The sequence below is a fragment of the Oncorhynchus keta genome, chromosome 30, assembly GCF_023373465.1.
Source record: "Oncorhynchus keta strain PuntledgeMale-10-30-2019 chromosome 30, Oket_V2, whole genome shotgun sequence".
Taxonomy (NCBI): domain Eukaryota; kingdom Metazoa; phylum Chordata; class Actinopteri; order Salmoniformes; family Salmonidae; genus Oncorhynchus; species Oncorhynchus keta.
Genome location: NC_068450.1, coordinates 38,067,901 through 38,085,407, shown reverse-complemented (window position 1 = coordinate 38,085,407; position 17,507 = coordinate 38,067,901). Strand labels below are relative to the sequence as shown.

At 40.2% G+C, this 17,507-nt stretch overlaps 1 protein-coding gene across 1 annotated transcript; it reads right to left on the bottom strand.

The window, feature by feature from the left end:
- Positions 1–113: 113 nt before the first annotated feature.
- igfbp7 (insulin-like growth factor binding protein 7) lies at positions 114–17,456 on the bottom strand. The gene is made up of 5 exons (XM_035744479.2): positions 16,967–17,456; positions 13,582–13,691; positions 11,057–11,164; positions 3,132–3,258; positions 114–2,392 (listed from the first exon to the last, which is right to left on the bottom strand). Exons 1-5 carry the CDS (start codon positions 17,382–17,384, stop codon positions 2,370–2,372), a joined length of 786 nt encoding a protein of 261 aa, XP_035600372.1. The 5' UTR covers positions 17,385–17,456; the 3' UTR covers positions 114–2,369.
- Between the last annotated feature and the right edge of the window lie 51 nt (positions 17,457–17,507).

The window sequence follows — 17,507 nt, the reverse complement described above, 5'->3', positions numbered from 1 at the left end:
TAGCTTGATCTGGATTTGAAGAACAGATGTTATATTTCTGTCACACTTTAAAAAGCTCTGTGTATAACTCTTGATCATGTAATATCGAAATAACCACAAAAAATAACCACAAGTCAATTTTTGTATTTATTAGTGATGTACAGCACCTGTCACACAGTAATAACATCTAGTGTTAGTAAACCATACACCAACGTGAATACAGCAAATTCATACATACAGCTTAAGTCTGGGGGAAACTAGAAACATTTGGTAAAAGCAATGTCCGCTGGCCTCTTCATTGGAGTTGCAGACTTTTAGCACCGAAAGTGGATCTCTACATTCCATCATAAATCCTCCTTTTTCTACACCATTTCATACTTGTTGGTTACTCAATATGCCCTACAGTACATCCCCAGACATCTGCCACTGTTTGGATTGGTAGCTAAACCCGTAGTATGCGAGTACTGGGATTATATGAATGCAAGAGGGTTCTGAGTTTGGTTTTCCTTCCTCTAATTCCTGATCACTCACTCCACACAATGGCTTTTGCAAAGGCATGTCTTTATGGCTTGTCAAGCATCATGTCAAGGGAAAAAATGATTTGTGTACTTTTCAGGGGGTCCAAAAAATAACCTTGGTACATTAGAAATAAAAAAATATCATTTCAAATGTAAGATTTATTCAAATTCATGTGTTTTTTTCACATGACAATTTTAGTAAGGGTAATTGTTTTATGCCTGGGTGTCTGTTTCTGCTTTGCCCACAGGGCCAAACTATCGCATTTGTGGCCCCCGGGAACTGGCCTCCATTTTTTGGGGGTAGTCCGTTAACTTCCTGCATTTCAACAACTTCTTGCACATTTTGTCATGAAGCTAACAGAACATGTTGCAGTTTTAAAGCTACGTTCCTGCAATTATACACTTTTTGCCATGGGGAAGGGATTATTTTGCTGTTTTATAGCTTGTCTCATGCTATTATTCACATTTTGCCATGAGGCTGAGAGAAAATGTTGCCTTTTTAAAGCTAATTTCAAGCAATTCTACACATTTTGCTATCATATGCTAGTAGAAAAACAATAGGTCAGGGGGCACGCACCCGTTCGGTAATCTGTTCCTGCTTGGCCAACTAGTGATGGTCTTGCAATGTATTATTTTTGCTAGAATTAAATGGAATAATTCATAAAAACAGTAAACTATATAAAAAAAAAAGCTGGAATAGTAAGAGTGAAGCATGCACAGTGTACAAATTAGGAACACCTGCTCGTTCCATGACACTGACCAGGTGAGAGCTATAGGCAGGGTAGCCTAGTGGTTAGAGAGTTGGACTAGTAACCGAAAGGTTGCAAGTTCAAATCCCCGAGCTGACAAGGTACAAATCTGTTGTTCTGCCCCTGAACAGGCAGTTAACCCACTGTTCCTAGGCCGTCATTGAAAATAGGTTGTTCTTAACTGACTTGCCTAGTTAAATAAAGGTAATTAAAAATCACTTGTTAAATCCATGTCAATCAGTGTTAATGAAGGGGAGGAGACTGGTTAAAGAAGGATTTTTAAGCCTTGAGACATGGATTGTGTAAGTGTGCCATTCAGAAGGTGAATGGGCAAGACAAAAGACTTCAGTGCCTTTGAACAGGGTGGGGTCGTAGGTGCCAAGCGCACTAGTTTGAGTGCGTCAAGAACAGCAATGCCGCTGGGTTTGTCACGCTCAACAGTTTCCCGTGTGTATCAAGAATGGTCCGACACCCAGCAAGTTTGACACAACTGTGAGAAGCATTGGAGTCAATGTGGGCCAGCATCCTTGTGGGCTTTTGACACCTCGTAGAGGTCATGACCCAACAAATTGAATCTGTTCTTAGGGCAAAAAGGGATACAACTCAACATTAGAAAGATGTTCCTAATGTTTTGTACACTGTGTACTTATTGATGAATTAACTTGTGTGTGATGTCAGTGACATGAAATGTGTGTGAGAGGCCTAGATGACTCTTGTGGATGACTATCTACAAATCAGTGTACTGAATATCACTGAAAACTGACTTGTTACAAGTCCTGTGTGGCTCAGTTGATAGAGCATGGTGCTTGTAATTCTAGGGTTGTGGGTTTGATTCGGATGGGGGACCGGTATGAATTATATTTTTTTATTTTTTTACATATGCGCTCACCACTGAAAGTTGCTCTGGATAAGAGTGTCTGCTAAATGACTAAAATATTTAACACGTATTTAACAAATGGCAACGTTCTCAAAAAATAAATCTGATGGATCTCTGGGATGCTAATGGTGGCTGTTGGTCCTCTTTCTTAGTCATTGTACAGGTCTACTGGTGGGATGGTAGGGGCTTCTCCCTCTCCTGATCCTGCCAGGAGTCGCCACCGAGGCTCTACTGTGCTGAGATGCCTTACAGCTCATCATCCTTGGCCACTGGAAGAGAGACACACAGGCAAGAGCACAATGACACATTGGGTAAGTGGATTTCTAGGGTAATCGTCCTTAACTGGTCCTATTTATGACCAATGATAGGGGAGACCTATGTGTTATATGTGAATCTGGGGGAGACCTGAATACTTTGATCTCTTTCCATCAGATTTGTATCCCATATCGAGCCCTGGTTCGTTTTTTAGATCACTGGTAATGAAGAAGTGCTTAGATCTTGCAGGACGGAGAGCGTCCCTTGTTTTGAATAGTGTCCATTATCACAGATCACCAGGGTTGGAAAAACACCTAAAAGTAGAGCTTTCCTTTTGATATGAATGCCGTTCTCACTTAAACATCCAAGTTCTTTCCCCTGGAGCGCAGATGTATAGGCAGTGCAGTGAGTGCATCTGTCAACGCTCGCACAAAGTTACACACCCAGTAACACGCGCTGCCTTGTCGAAGGCAACCATCAAGCCCTGTCAAGAGAGCAGCCAGGTGATGTGGATCAAGCTAAGTATGCACTCCTAAACATGTCAGGACAGAATGGGAACCACGGGCTAGCGGGCTTGAATTCCAAACAAGTCACACATACTGTACATACACACCCTTTGATTTGCCCTTTGAATACCTACATTTGCCCTTTGTATGTGGTAAATATCCCCCTTTGCCATATTGTGTGGGTCTATAGATTTAACATGAAACAGAGTAGAAATAGCAGTGAAATAGAAAAGGATGTGCTGGGTACCTTTCTTGACAGGGATGTCATCGATGGACTCCACCACATGAATGGTGCCCACCGCTGAGGCCTCTCCCTTGGCGTTGACAGCGTGGCACTCATACGAGCCCGCCTCTTCCTTGGTGAGCGGCGAGATCTGAAAAGCATGGTGGCGGCGGTTATCGCCTTATCTGATTTTATCAGAACACGCAAGGCAACACAAACACAGCCTCAACTCTTCCTCCCAGCCAAGCTCGGCTCATTTCGACAGAGCAAGGGTGCCATTTCAATTGGAAAGAAGCGTTCTGGATTGTTTTACGGCTGTCTGACTGCTGCCCAGTGCTGGCTTCCACCTGTGTAGGTCTTTATATACTTCTCACAGGTACAAACATATCATGGAAGATGGCCAATGAGTAGAAATTCTACGAAGAAATTGAATGAATGTGATGTTTGACAGCAGGGGAGCAGAATACTGCGAGAGAAACAGGGAGGGATGGGTAGATAGATCTAACCACTGAACAGGGCCCACCAATGTTTTCTGTTCATTTACTCAGACATGGAGGAAGGAGTTGCATGTGTATTAAACTCTCTGTTATGTAGAGGATCTGAACAGAACAAGTCATTGGGTAACAAGTTCATGGATAACTTTGGAATGTGCCTCAAGTAATATTATTCATAAATAAAGTAATAGAATGTCAGGTATCTAATACATAACTCTTCTATCCTATGCTTAATTTCTACCTTTACTACCTCTGTGTGGGCCTTGAGGTATTTGACTGATTTGTTTCTGTGGGACGACCCACAGGTCTGTATGATAGCTTAAATCCTTTGTACTAACAGTGTTTCAAGTCGAGGTCTGATTTCACTATTACTGAAACAGGACCTAGGTGGTAAATACAAAGATCCAGTCCATCTAAAAAACTGGAGACCCCTTACACTGCAGTGTTGTGATGCCAAAATCTTAGCAAAATGCATATAATTTAAACTGTATTTTGTCAGATATTATTCATCCTAATCAGACAGGTTTTTTTTACATGGATGATACATTGTCGATAATATAAGACATATACTAGAAAGAGTATAGAACACTATGAAAAATCTGGGAAACCAGGCCTGGTATTCATAGCTGAACTTGAAAAGGCCTTTGATAAAGTACGACTGAAATGTATATATACATGCCTGGACTATTTTAATTTTGGAGAATCTCTTATACAATGGCTTAAAGTTATGTTTACTAACCCCAGGTGTAAAATGGTAAATAATGCTACTTCTCAAAAAGTATAAAATTGTCAAGAGGAGTAAAACAAGGTTGTCCACTAGCGGCAAATCTATTTATTATGGCCATCGAAATGTTAGCTATTAAAATCAGATCCAACACTAATATCAATGGGCTAGAAATCCAGGGCTTAAAAATAAACGTGTCACTGTACGCTGACATTTCCTGTTGTCTTTTAACCCTCCAGTTTTGTTCGTTTCATGTTAATTAATTATGTTTTCCCGGTCCAAAATTACCGGCCCATTATAGCTGATTATAAATCCATAATAATCCATATATTATATTTTTATCAACTTCAGTTCTTGTGGACATTACACGTTTTGAACTTCTATTTGCTATTTATGACCTGTAGGCCTCATTGCCCTGAGCTCATTACAACACATTTTTGAGTAAAAAAAGCATAATGTATGGATTACTTTTACTATAACAAATACTCAGATTAAACATATTGTGCTATTTATCACAGACTGCTTTGTGCCAAAGTTTAAAAGGACATTTGTTTTGAAAACATTGCAAATGTTTAAATAGTGGCAGGATTGTCATCAACCTGGTGTATCTCGTATCCGATAACATTTTCAGTCGACAGCCGACCTCTCCTCTCAGTTGGGGATGAAGATAAGGACAAATTCCATTTTTTGACAGGAATGTAACAACAACCTCAGTAGGGCCCTCTTCCTCATCACTGGATGGTTCCACATCGGTTGTCTCTTGGTCTGGATCATATTCTGTGTTGTCTTCAACTTCTGACACTTCCTCCTCTAATGCATCGTCCCTGTCAGTTTCCTGGCCTCTCTCCTCCTCATGATTAAGAGCCTCACATACAGTATATCATTATGGTCATTGTGCTGCCATAGAATGAATTGTGAGCAAGGCCTCAAAAAAGCTTTATATACCAGAGCTGCAAGGAAAGTTCTATATATTATTGAAACAATGTTGCAATTGTTTGTGAGAATGCCAACAGGTGTGGTTATATTCCCCAATTATATTGGGGAAATGTTCCCGTGGGTGTTGTCATGAAAGCCAAGTAGGGGAGTGAGGTGTGTGTGTGTGTGTGTGTGTGCTCAAACACACATGCGTTTGTGGGAGAGGAAGTGTGTCCATCTGATGAATAGGCATGTGGCTTAACTCAATTTTATACACTAGTTGTAGTCTCACCCATTAATTTCTAATGGCTGGTCATTTTTGACCGGGAACACCACAAGTGTGTGTACAAGAGTTAAATAAAACACCCAAATTTTTATGAAAATCATCCAAATGTATTTTCTGTGGACAGGGCCTTATGGCAATCAGATTAAATGAACTACAGTCGTGGCCAAAAGTTTTGAGAATGACACAAATATTAATTTTCACAAAGTCTGCTGCCTCAGTTTGTATGATGGCAATTTGCATATACTCCAGAATGTTATGAAGAGTTATCAGATGAATTGCAAAGTCCCTCTTTGCCATGCAAATGAACTGAATCCTCAAAAACATTTCCACTGCATTTTAGCCCTGCCACAAAAGGACCAGCTGACATCATGTCAGTGATTCTCTCGTTAACACCGGTGTTAGTGTTGACGAGGACAAGGCTGGAGATCACTCTGTCATGCTGATTGAGTTTGAATAACAGACTGGAAGCTTCAAAAGGAGGGTGGTGCTTGGAATCATTGTTCTTCCTCTGTAAACCATGGTTACCTGCAAGGAAACATGTGCTGTCATCTTTGCTTTGCACAAAAAAAGGGCTTCACAGGCAAGGATATTGCTGCCCTTTATCGGATCATCAAGAACTTCAAGGAGAGCGGTTCAATTGTTGTGAAGAAGGCTTCAGGGCGCCTAAGAAAGTCCAGCAAGCACCAGGACCGTCTCCTAAAGTTGATTCAACTGCGGGATCGGGGCACCACCGGTACAGAGCTTGCTCTGGAATGGCAGCAGGCAGGTGTGAGTGCATCTGCACGCACAGTGAGGCAAAGACTTTTGGACCATGGCCTGGTGTCAAAAAGGGCAGCAAAGAAGCCACTTCTCTCCAGGAAAAACATCAGGTACAGGGATTGGACTGTTGAGAACTGGGGTAAAGTCCTTTTCTCTGATGAATCCCCTTTCCAATTGTTTGGGGCATCTGGAAAAAAGCTTGTCTGGAGAAGACAAGGTGAGCGCTACCATCAGTCCTGTGTCATGCCAACAGTAAAGCATCCTGAGACCATTCATGTGTGGGGTTGCTTCTCAGCCAAGGTAGTGGGCGCACTCACAATTTTGCCTAAGAACACAGCCATGAATAAAGAATGGTATCAACACATCCTCCGAAAGCAACTTCTCCCAACCATCCAGGAACAGTTAGAACAGTCTATTTCTGGAAAGCTCACCTTGATTAAAACTTCTCAGGGCTGCAATCCCGTTAATGGTATTGATATGACAACAGCAAGTGAAAGTGCAGAGCGCCAAATTCAAACAACAGAAATCTCATAATTACAATTCCTCAAACATACACGTATCTTATACCATTTTAAAGGTAATCTTGTTGTTAACCCCACCAAAGTGTCCGATTTCAAATAGGTTTTAAAGCGAAAGCATCACAAACGATTATGTTAAGTCACCACCAAGTCACAGAAAAATTCAGCCATTTTTCCAGCCAAAGACAGGAGTCACAAAAAGCACAAATAGAGATAAAATTAATCACTAACCTTTGATGATCTTCATCAGATGACACTCATAGGACTTCATGTTACAAAATACATGTATGTTTTGTTCGATAAAGTGCATATTTATTAGAGGTCGACCGATTATGATTTTTCAATGCCGATACCGATTATTGGAGGACAAAAAAAAGCCACTGCCGATTAACTGGACGATTTTTTACATGTATTTGTAATAATGACAATTACAACAATACTGAATGAACACTTATTTTAACTTAATATAATACATCAATAAAATCATTTTAGCCTCAAATAAATAATGAAACATGTTCAATTTGGTTTAAATAATGCAAAAACAAAGTGTTGGAGAAGAAAGGAAAAGTGCAATATGTGCCATGTAAGAAAGTTAACGTTTAAGTTCCATGCTCAGAACATGAGAACATATGAAAGCTGGTGGTTCCTTTTAACACGATTCTTCAATATTCCCAGGTAAGAAGTTTTAGGTTGTAGTTATTATAGGAATTATGGGACTATTTCTCTCTATACCATTTGTATTTCATATACCTTTGACTATTGGGTGTTATTATAGGCACTTTAGTATTGCCAGTGTAACAGTATAGCTTCCGTACCTCTCCTCGCTCCTACCTGGGCTCGAACCAGGAACACAACGACAACAGCTACCCTTGAAGCAGCATTACCCATGCAGAGCAAGGGGAACAACTACTCCAAGTCTCAGAGCGAGTGACGTTTGAAACGCTATTAGCGCGCACCCCGCTAACTAGCTAGCCATTTCACATCACATCATTACACCAGCCTAATCTCAGGAGTTGATAGGCTTGAAGTCATAAACAGCAGAGCTGCTGGCAAAACGCACGAAAGTGCTGTTTGAATGAATGCTTATGAGCCTGCTGGTGCCTACCATCGCTCAGTCAGACTGCTCTATCAAATCATAGACTTAATTACAATATAATAACACACAGAAATACGAGCCTTAGGTCATTAATATGGTCAAATCCGGAAACTATCATCTCGAAAACAAGACGTTTATTATTTCAGTGAAATACGGAACCGTTCCGTATTTTATCTAATGGCTGGCATCCATCAGTCGAAATATTCCTGTTACATTGCACAACCTTCAAAGTTATGTCATAATTACGTACAATTCTGGCAAATTAGTTCGCAATGAGCCAGGTGGCCCAAACTGTTGCATTTACCCTGACTCTGCGTGCAATGAACGCAAGAGATGTGACACAATTTCACCTGGTTCATATTGCCTGCTAACCTGGATTTCTTTTAGCTAAATATGCAGGTTTAAAAATATATACGTCTGTGTATTGATTTTAAGAAAGGCATTGGTGTTTATGGTTAGGTACACGTTGGAGCAACGACAGTCCTTTTTCGCGAATGCGCACTGCGTCAATTATATGCAATGCAGGACACACTAGATAAACTAGTAATATCATCAACCATGTGTAGTTATAACTAGTGATTATGATTGATTAAGTTTAATGCTAGCTAGCAACTTATCTTGGCTTCTTACTGCATTCGTGTAACAGGCGGGCTGCTCGTGACGCGGGTGGTTAGAGCGTTGGACTAGTTAACTGTAAGGTTGCAAGATTGAATCCCTGAGCTGACAAGGTAAAAATCTGTCATCCTGCCCCTGAACAAGGCAGTTAACCCACTGTTCCTAGGCCGTCATTGATAATAAGAATGTGTTCTTAACTGACTTGCCTAGTTAAATAAAGATTAAATAAATGTGTAAAAAAAAAAAAAAAATCTGCAAAATCGGCGTCCAAAATGACAGATTTCAGATTGTTATGAAAACTTGAAATCGGCCCCAATTAATCGGTCGACCTCTAATATTTATATAAAAAAATCTCAGTATAGATTGGCGCATTATGTTCACTAATTCCAAAAACATCCAGTGATATTGAAGAGAGCCACATCAGTTTACAGAAATACTCATTATAAATGTTGATGAAAATACAAGGAAATATAGATAAACTTCTCCTTAATGCAACCGCTGTGTCAGATTTCAAAAAAGCTTTATGGAAAAAGCAAACCATGCAATAATCTGAGAACGGTGCTCAGGAAACAAATAGATATATCCGCCATGTTGGAGTCAAAAGAAATCAGAAATAACATTATAAATATTCACTTACCTTTGATGATCTTCATCAAAATGCACTCCCAGGAATCCCAGTTCCACATTAAATTTTGATTTGTTCGATAATGTCCATCATTTATGTCCAAATAGCTACTTTTATTAGCGTGTTTGGTAAACAAATCCAAAGTCACGAAGCGCGTTCACCAGTTGCAGACGAAATGTCAAAAAGTTCCGTTACTGTCCGTAGAAACATGTCAAACGATGTCTGGAATCAATCTTTAGGATGTTTTTAACATAAAACTTCAATAAAATTCCAACCGGAGAATTCCTTTGTCTTCAGAAAAGCAAAAGAGCGTGAGCTACCTCTCATGTGAAATGCGCGTGACCAGCGCGTGACTGCTGGCAGACCTCTGACTCAATCGGCCCCACTTCACAGTAGAATCCTCAAACAAGTTTCTAAAGACGGAAGTGCAACATAACCAATATTCCACTGTGTATTCAATAGGGGCAGTTTACTCTGGGCACCTTTTCATCCAAGCTACTCAATACTGCCCCTGCAGCCATAAGAAGTTAATTATTTAGTGATATCCCAGTTTACCTATATACTTATGGCCCTGCCTACACCCAAAGACTTGTTTTTTTTTAATTATATGAGCAATAAATATTCCCCTTTATTTGGAACCGCAAGCCAGACAAAATTAAATAGGAAAATTAAATAATCTCCAAAATATCACTATATTTAAAACAAACAATAGACAGCTGGTTGCAATTTCAGTTTAATCCACCAGGAAAGTCAGAACAAATATTACGGTTAAACTAAAATATACAGATGATTATTTTTTTAACACAACGATCTTTGTAAATTATATCATAAATATGACTGGTTGAGTTATGTGACACATGCAGTTAACAAAAAGAGCCGACATTTCCTTTTTATCTAAAATGACAACCAACTGATTGCAGCATTACCGTAAAAATGGAGGAGGCAAGGGTAAAGGGGAGAGGCAAGGGTAAAGGGGAGAGGCAAGGGTAAAGGGGAGAGGCAAGGGTAAAGGGGAGAAGGTAAGGAACTTGTCTGTTGGCCCTTTATTAAAGACCAAAAAGGTTACCATTGCAATTTAAGGACCAAAACATTTACTGCTGCGCCATACAGGTTGCAAAATAGTTGGAATGATATTTTCGATGTATGGCACATGGTTTTTGAACTGATATACAAAATGACGCCGGATTCAGAATAAACTAGAGTTTTTCAATTTAAATTATTATACAAAATTCTTGCAACCAATAGAATGTTATATATGGGGGATACAACCATCCCAGCTCTGTAGATTTTGCTTCGAAGAGAATCATTAGATCACTTGTTTTGGGACTGCCCATATGTAGCTTGTTTTTGGTCGCAGGTTCAGAAATGGCTGCAAGATTGCAACATTTACTTGGAAATAGCACTGCTGGGTGATTTGAAAAGTCAATTCATCAATATAATAATACTCTTAGCAAAGGTGTTTATCCTTAATTTACAATCTGTAGAAACTATGAGAGGGGTTGAGGGTAGCTGAAGGCTGGGACTAATGTAAAATATACTGTCCGTGAAATGTATTTAGTATGGATAAGCTGGCTGGCAGTGGAGGCCTAAGTATTGTTTTCCATTAGTTTACTCCAATTAGGGGAGGGGTGTCAGGGTTACATAAAAAAAAAAAAAAAAAAAAAAAAAAATATATATATATATATATATATATATATATATATATATATATATATATACACATATATATACATATACATACACACACAGTATATATGGGGGATTGGAAATGATGCAGACAATTACTTTGATAGAAACCACAATGTAGCTGCAATGTTAAAGCTGATCTACCCCCTACAAAATAAAATACAAACATGACAAAAAGTAGTGTGTATCTGTGTGTTAATGTGTGTGTGGGGGGGGGCTGGTTGGACTCACCAAGACCCAGCCGGTGACCTCATGTTTCTCAGGTCCTCCACGGGTCTGAATGGCCAGGTTGTCTCTGTCTCCTGGAAGCAGCTCCATTCTCTGTTTTCCGCTGGTGACCTGGGAAAACAACCATTAACTTAATAACTAACTAATCGAATCAACCCATTAAAAGCATGCTGTGTGTGTGTGTGCAGCTGTGAGACTGAAAACATTCAACGCTTCAGCACAAGAGACAACTGGCTAAAGCAAATGTTATTTCATGTAATCGACGATCACATTCTCTTTATATGACCTAAGCTCAGACACTGACATCTACAGCTATAAAAACACATGATTACAAGCAAAGAAAATAAAGGCTCATCTGGGAAATCAGTGGGACATAAAAAAGAGACAGCAGAGAGACATAAAGAAAGTATTGAAATGGAAAGATGGATGTAACACATATAGAGTTACAAAGGGAGGGTATATTAATTGAACGTTTCGAAGTTTACCAGTAAACTACCAGAATTTTGGTATCTTTCAAGGATTTTATGTAATCTATCACAAGACATCTAGTGGCCCTTTTGGATACTTCAGATTATCACAGGTGTCTGTAATTATCTCTGGCCCTCGGTGTGGCCTAATCACATGTAAAATATCTGAAATAAGATTTTAAAAAATTTAAAAATACAGTGACAGCTGTAAAACATGATCCTAAATACAAACTATCAAGTTAGTGAATACCATTGGTGTTTTAATGAGGGTTTCAGCATGAAATATCCTTTATATTTATAGGTAATGGCGGCAGATGAATGGCACGACAATGGGTCTCAGGATCTTGTCACGTCATACCTGTGCATTCAAATTGCCATCGATAAAATGCAATTGTGTTCCTTGTCCATAGCTTATGCCTGCCCATACCATAACCCCACTGTCACCATGGGGCACTCTGTTCACAATGTTGACATCAGCAAATCACTCGCCCACACAACGCCATACATGCCATCTGCCCGGTACATTTGAAACCGGGAATTGTTCGTGAAGAGCACACTTCTCCAGCATCCCAGTGGCCAGTGAAGGTGAGCATTTGCCCACTGAAGTTGGTTACGACGCCGAACTGTAGTCAGGTCAAGACCTTGGTGAGGACCACAAGCACACAGATGAGCTTCCCTGAGATGGTTTCTGACATTTTGTGCAAATCCACAGTTTCATAAGCTGTCCGGGTGACTGGTCTCAGAAGATCCCGCAGGTGAAGAAGCCAGATTATGGAGGTCCTGGGCTGGCGTGGTTACCCTTGTCTGCAGTTGTGAGGCCAGTTGGACATACTGCAGAATTCTCTAAAATGACGTTGGAGGTGGCTTATGGTAGAGAAATTAACATAACATTTTCTGGCAACAGCTCTGGTGGACATTCCTGCAGTCAGCATGTCAATTGCACGCTCCCTCCAAACTTGAGACATCTGTGGCATTGTGTTGTGTGACAAAACTGCACATTTTAGAGAGACCTTTTATTGTCCGCAGCACAAGGTGCACCTGTGTAATGATCATGCTGTTAAATCAGCTTCTTGATATGCCACACCTGTCAGGTGGATGGAGTATCTTGGCAAAGGAGAAATGCTTGCTAACAGGGCTGTATACAAATTTGTGCACAACATTTGAGAGAAATAAGCTTTTTGTGCATATGGGACATGTACGGGATATTTTATTTCAGTTTATGAAACATGAGACTAATCGACTCAATAAAACAATGCTTACTACATCAAAACTTATATAAATGCAATCTCTCTCTCTCTCTCTCTCAGTGCAGGGATACTTGTTTTGTCCCATCTTGATTAAATATCCGTTTTCATATTAAATCCTATATAGAGTGTTCTCTTGCTCTATTTTGAGAGTAAGCAAACAGTGGGTTAACTTCCTTGTCTGTCCAGGAATGATGAGTTGTGTTCTCCACATTGACTTCTTGCATCCTGGCTTTCCATGGCCCTGTTTCTCTCCCCTCCCTTACCTTACATATTTTCTCAACCTCATTCTGAATTATCCTCATTAACTTTAGTATTTTTAGTCTGTGAAACCAATGGGAATTTCATGCTTCTTTACTTGTTTTCATGAAGAATGTAAAGAATGTTAGCCGCTGACCGCGGATATGAGTAAAGCCTTGACTGTAAAGATCAGATAATATTTAAGGATTTCCCCTCAAACCTCTCATGTCCTGTGCTATTGTGTCAGTGTGTGTAGTTAACAATAGCATGCTTCATATCCTCTATTTTCACATCTCTTTCGTCCATTGTGTCCTCAAATGCAGAGCCCAAATCAACAATCAGTGGAAGGGGACGTATGAATAACTTGACATAGGAAAAGACATTAACGACCGTATGTACAGTTCTTTGAACCATCATACGAAACTACATATGGGAGTGTTTCTAAAACAAAATATACCCATATGGAAAGACTTTTCCCAAAGCATGGAGCGATTAAAAAAGAAGAAGAATTGTACCACACTTGAGAAAAGTGTGGATTCAAAAGTCCTAGAGACCTCATAATTGAACCTTCTGGTACCTTCTTCCAGGTGATCACGGGGGTGGGGATTCCAATGGCCTCGCAGCTCAGGTACACCTGGGAGCCTGTGACATTGTAGACCTCACCAGGGGCCGTCACAATGACAGGTGCTGTGGAGGAGAAGAAAAAAGTGAGACGATTGAGTGGATTTATCATCTCCTTCAAATCAACCTGTAATGCTTATCTTTTAACTTGGGCGGAATCAGAGATAGCTCTGCTGTAATTCCACTGGGACTAGCTGGTACAGGTCGGAAATTGTCAAAGCAGCAATATCCTAACAGAGAGATGTACTGATTGATATGTGATAAATGTATTATATAAATTAACAGATAGCATCTCCAGTCCATTTAGCCATTCAAAAATTAATGAATGTGCCATTTTTATTTTTTAGGTTAGTACAGTAAGTGAAGGAGTTGAAGTAACATGGACCATATGAGTTTAGAATGAATTCTGTTAGTGAGGAATTGTGAAATATTAAGCATACTTTCTCCCTTTAGTTCTCATGCCAGTCAGAATAAGTTAAAAAGTAACTCTGTTTGGTTTCTCAATACGAACACTGAACATTAACTGTCATTGCCTTTCAAACATTGGGACAGGTTTTACGCGGATTTGCACAAATTCACAGATATGATTTAATCTGATAAACAAAACTTCTAGTAATGTGCTTGGCTCAAAAATAACTTTCTGTTTTTATGGATCAAGAAAATGTGTGCATTTACTTACAGTTGAAGTCGGAAGTTTACATACACCTTAGCCAAATACATTTAAACTCAGTTTTTCACAATTCCTGACATATAATCCTAGTAAAAATTCTCGGTTTTATGTCAGTTAGGATCATCACTTTATTTTAAGAATGTGAAATGTCAGAATAATAGTAGAGATCATTATTTATTTCAGCTTTTATTTCTTTCATCACATTCCCAGTGGGTCAGAATGTTACATGCACTCAATTAGAATTTGGTAGCATTGCCTTTGAAATGGTTTAACTTGGGTCAAATGTTTCAGATAGCCTTCCACAAGCTTCCCACAATAAGTTTGGTGAATTTTGGCCCATTCCTCCTGACAGAGCTGGTGTAACTGAGTCAGGTTTGTAGGACTCCTTGCTCGCACACACTTTTTCAGTTCTGCCCACACATGTTCCATGGGATGGAGGTCAGGGCTTTGTGACGGCCACTCCAATAACTTCTCCAGAAAGTACGATCTTTGTCCCCATGTGCAGTTGCAAACCGTAGTCTGGCTTTTTTATGGCGGCTTTGGAGCAGTGGTTTCTTCCTTGCTGAGAGGCCTTTCAGTTTATGTCAATATAGGACTTGTTTTACTATGGATATAGATACTTTTGTACCTGTTTCCTCCAGCATCTTCACAAGGTCCTTTGCTGTTGTTCTGGGATTGATTTGCACTTTTCGCACAAAAGTATGTTCATCTCTAGGAGACATAACTTGTCTCCTTCCTGAGCGGTATGACGGCTACGTGGTCCCGTGGTGTTTATACTTGCGTACTATAATTTGTACCGGTGAACCTGGTACCTTCAGGTGTTTGCAAATTGCTCCCAAAGACGAACCAGACTTTTTCAGAGTGATTTCTTTAGATTTTCCCATGATGTCAAGCAAAGACGTGCTGAGTTTGAAGGTAGGCCTTGAAATACATCCACAGGTACACCTCCAATTGACGTCAATTAGCCTATAGGAAGCTTCTAAAGCCATGACATTTTCAGAAATTTTCCAAGCTGTTTAAAAGCACAGTCAACTTAGTGTATTTAAACTTCTGACCCACTGGAATTGTGATACAGTGAAATAATCTGTATGTAAACAATTGTTGGAAAAATTACTTGTGTCATGCACAAAGTAGATGTCCTAACCGACTTGCCAAAACTATAGTTTGTAAACAAGACATTTGTGGAGTGGTTGAAAAACAAGTTTTAATGACTCCAACATAAAAGTGTATGTAAACTTCGACTTCAACTGTACATATTTTCACACTTCTGACACACAATACTTTGCATGTGGGGCGGGGCACAAGTCTGGACAGAAGTCTAACTTTACTGAAATCTTATGTTAGTTGTGAAGACTAGGCTTTGAATGACAGGGGTTGCAAAGTGAAAGCCTCCTTAGGATAATATTAATGATGCCACATGCCTATGGAAGATTGAATAGGGTTGTCTTCTCAATACTCCAACCCAAGGAACGGATATGATCACGACTATAATAAATAAGCACTGTCTCATATATTGGAGGTAGAAGCCCCTGTTATTTTGAGTTCCGGGGGTAATTTACTGTTACCAGTTTAAGTATGGTCAACAAAATCCTCCCCTGAAATAGGTCTAGCTAATAGACCCTGAGAAAACAAGAACAACATGGAGTGGAGAGAGGAATGGTGGCCTTGAACTTGAACCTAACGTAGTGCTATCTTTGACCTCTCTGCGAGCCTTAAGGGCGCAGCGAAAGTTGCTCTCTGACCTTGCCCTGTTGGATATGGGCAAATTAGTCTGGGGCTTTTCGCGTGTGGTATGACGATTTTTTTCTTCTTCACGTCCCGAACCCTTTCGCCTGCCTAATCCAAAACCAGCACGCAGTTCTAATTAATCATGTAAAGGTTCACTGAACTAAACACTGAAGCCAACGGGCTTTGTTATAAACCAACAGCGCCTGTCTGTGTGTATGTAGGCGAGGCGCTGCTGTTTGATTGACGGCCATTCTCCTTTACAAAATGTAAAATCCCTCCCTTGGAGGGTGGAATTTCAGACATGTCTGTTCAGGGCCGTGGAGGGTGCCACCCCATAGTGGAGACAACGGATAAGCTTATTCCGTGGCTGTCTTTAGTTAACTCTGGTTTTCGCAAGGGTTATAGAGGTAGACCTTGTCCACACCCCGTGGACAGTGCCACAGATTTTCCATATTTCTCAGCCAGTTCTTCTATCCAGTAACTAGAGAGCACTCATGTCTCTGCATGGGTCCCAAGACAAATCAGTGCATTGTGGCAGTGATGTCCAATAACAATGTAAGTTGATGGTGCATTGGACAATAGTCAAATCAATATAACTTAGAATCAGTTCATGCAAGGCAAACATTGACAATAGATGAGATACCAGCAGTGATTAATACATTACCATAATTTACAGTAAGTTAATGGTTAATTAGACTCCACAAGAAATCTTAACGTTGTTTATTATAACTAAATTACTGAGAAAGGAGAAACATGAGTCAATATGAAAGTGAACCATCACACCAAAATGTAATATTTTAGGCACCTTGGTGAACTATTGGCTATCAGGCTAAAATGTATTTGAGCGAGATCTGAATTATTTTAGTGCAATACACAAAATATGAGTGATTTCAAATAGACAGAATTCAATTTCCACTATAATATAAGTGTCCCCCATTCTCACCTGTTGCGCATTTTCCTTTATTCAGGACTTTTATTTCAGGCTTCTCCTCGCTCACCGCTTTCAGGCTGGCAACTTTCAAGTCGCAGCCAGTTTTATAGGTCACTCCATCGGAGCCACACACTTCGTATTTGGTCTTGCAGGCGCAAACTCCGAGCTTTGTCTTCTTGTCGCTCTTAACGCACTCCAGTCCAGAGGCGCAACGCTTGGCTGTGGTTCCGCGCCCCCTGCATGGCTCCCCCTCTCCAGCCGCGCAAAGTGAACAACAACCGCAGGAGTCGAAAATCGTGCCAGACTTGCAGCCCACCTCTGGGAGAGCGTCGCACAGACTGGGTTCACAAGCGCCACAACTGCGCGGCACTCGGTCCGCAAATGCGGACGTAAGTGACAACGATAAGACCACAGCGAAAAACACTAACATGTTGCTTGCTGAGATTACAGTTGCGGTTCTGTATGTGTTCAGACTCTTACAATGTGAAGCACTGTACAGTTATCAGCGATTTTGTTGAAGATCAACCACGCCCCTAAACTCCATCTTTGATTT

Bases quoted from the DNA above. Each gene is read 5' to 3' on its own strand.
- igfbp7 (XM_035744479.2), bottom strand. From the start codon at position 17,384: ATGTTAGTGTTTTTCGCTGTGGTCTTATCGTTGTCACTTACGTCCGCA. The intron at 13,692-16,966 runs GTGAGAATGGGG...TCTCCTCCACAG, and splicing joins TAAAGGAAAATGCGCAACAG to CACCTGTCATTGTGACGGCC. The intron at 3,259-11,056 runs GTGAGTCCAACC...CATGCTTTTCAG, and splicing joins AGGTCACCGGCTGGGTCTTG to ATCTCGCCGCTCACCAAGGA.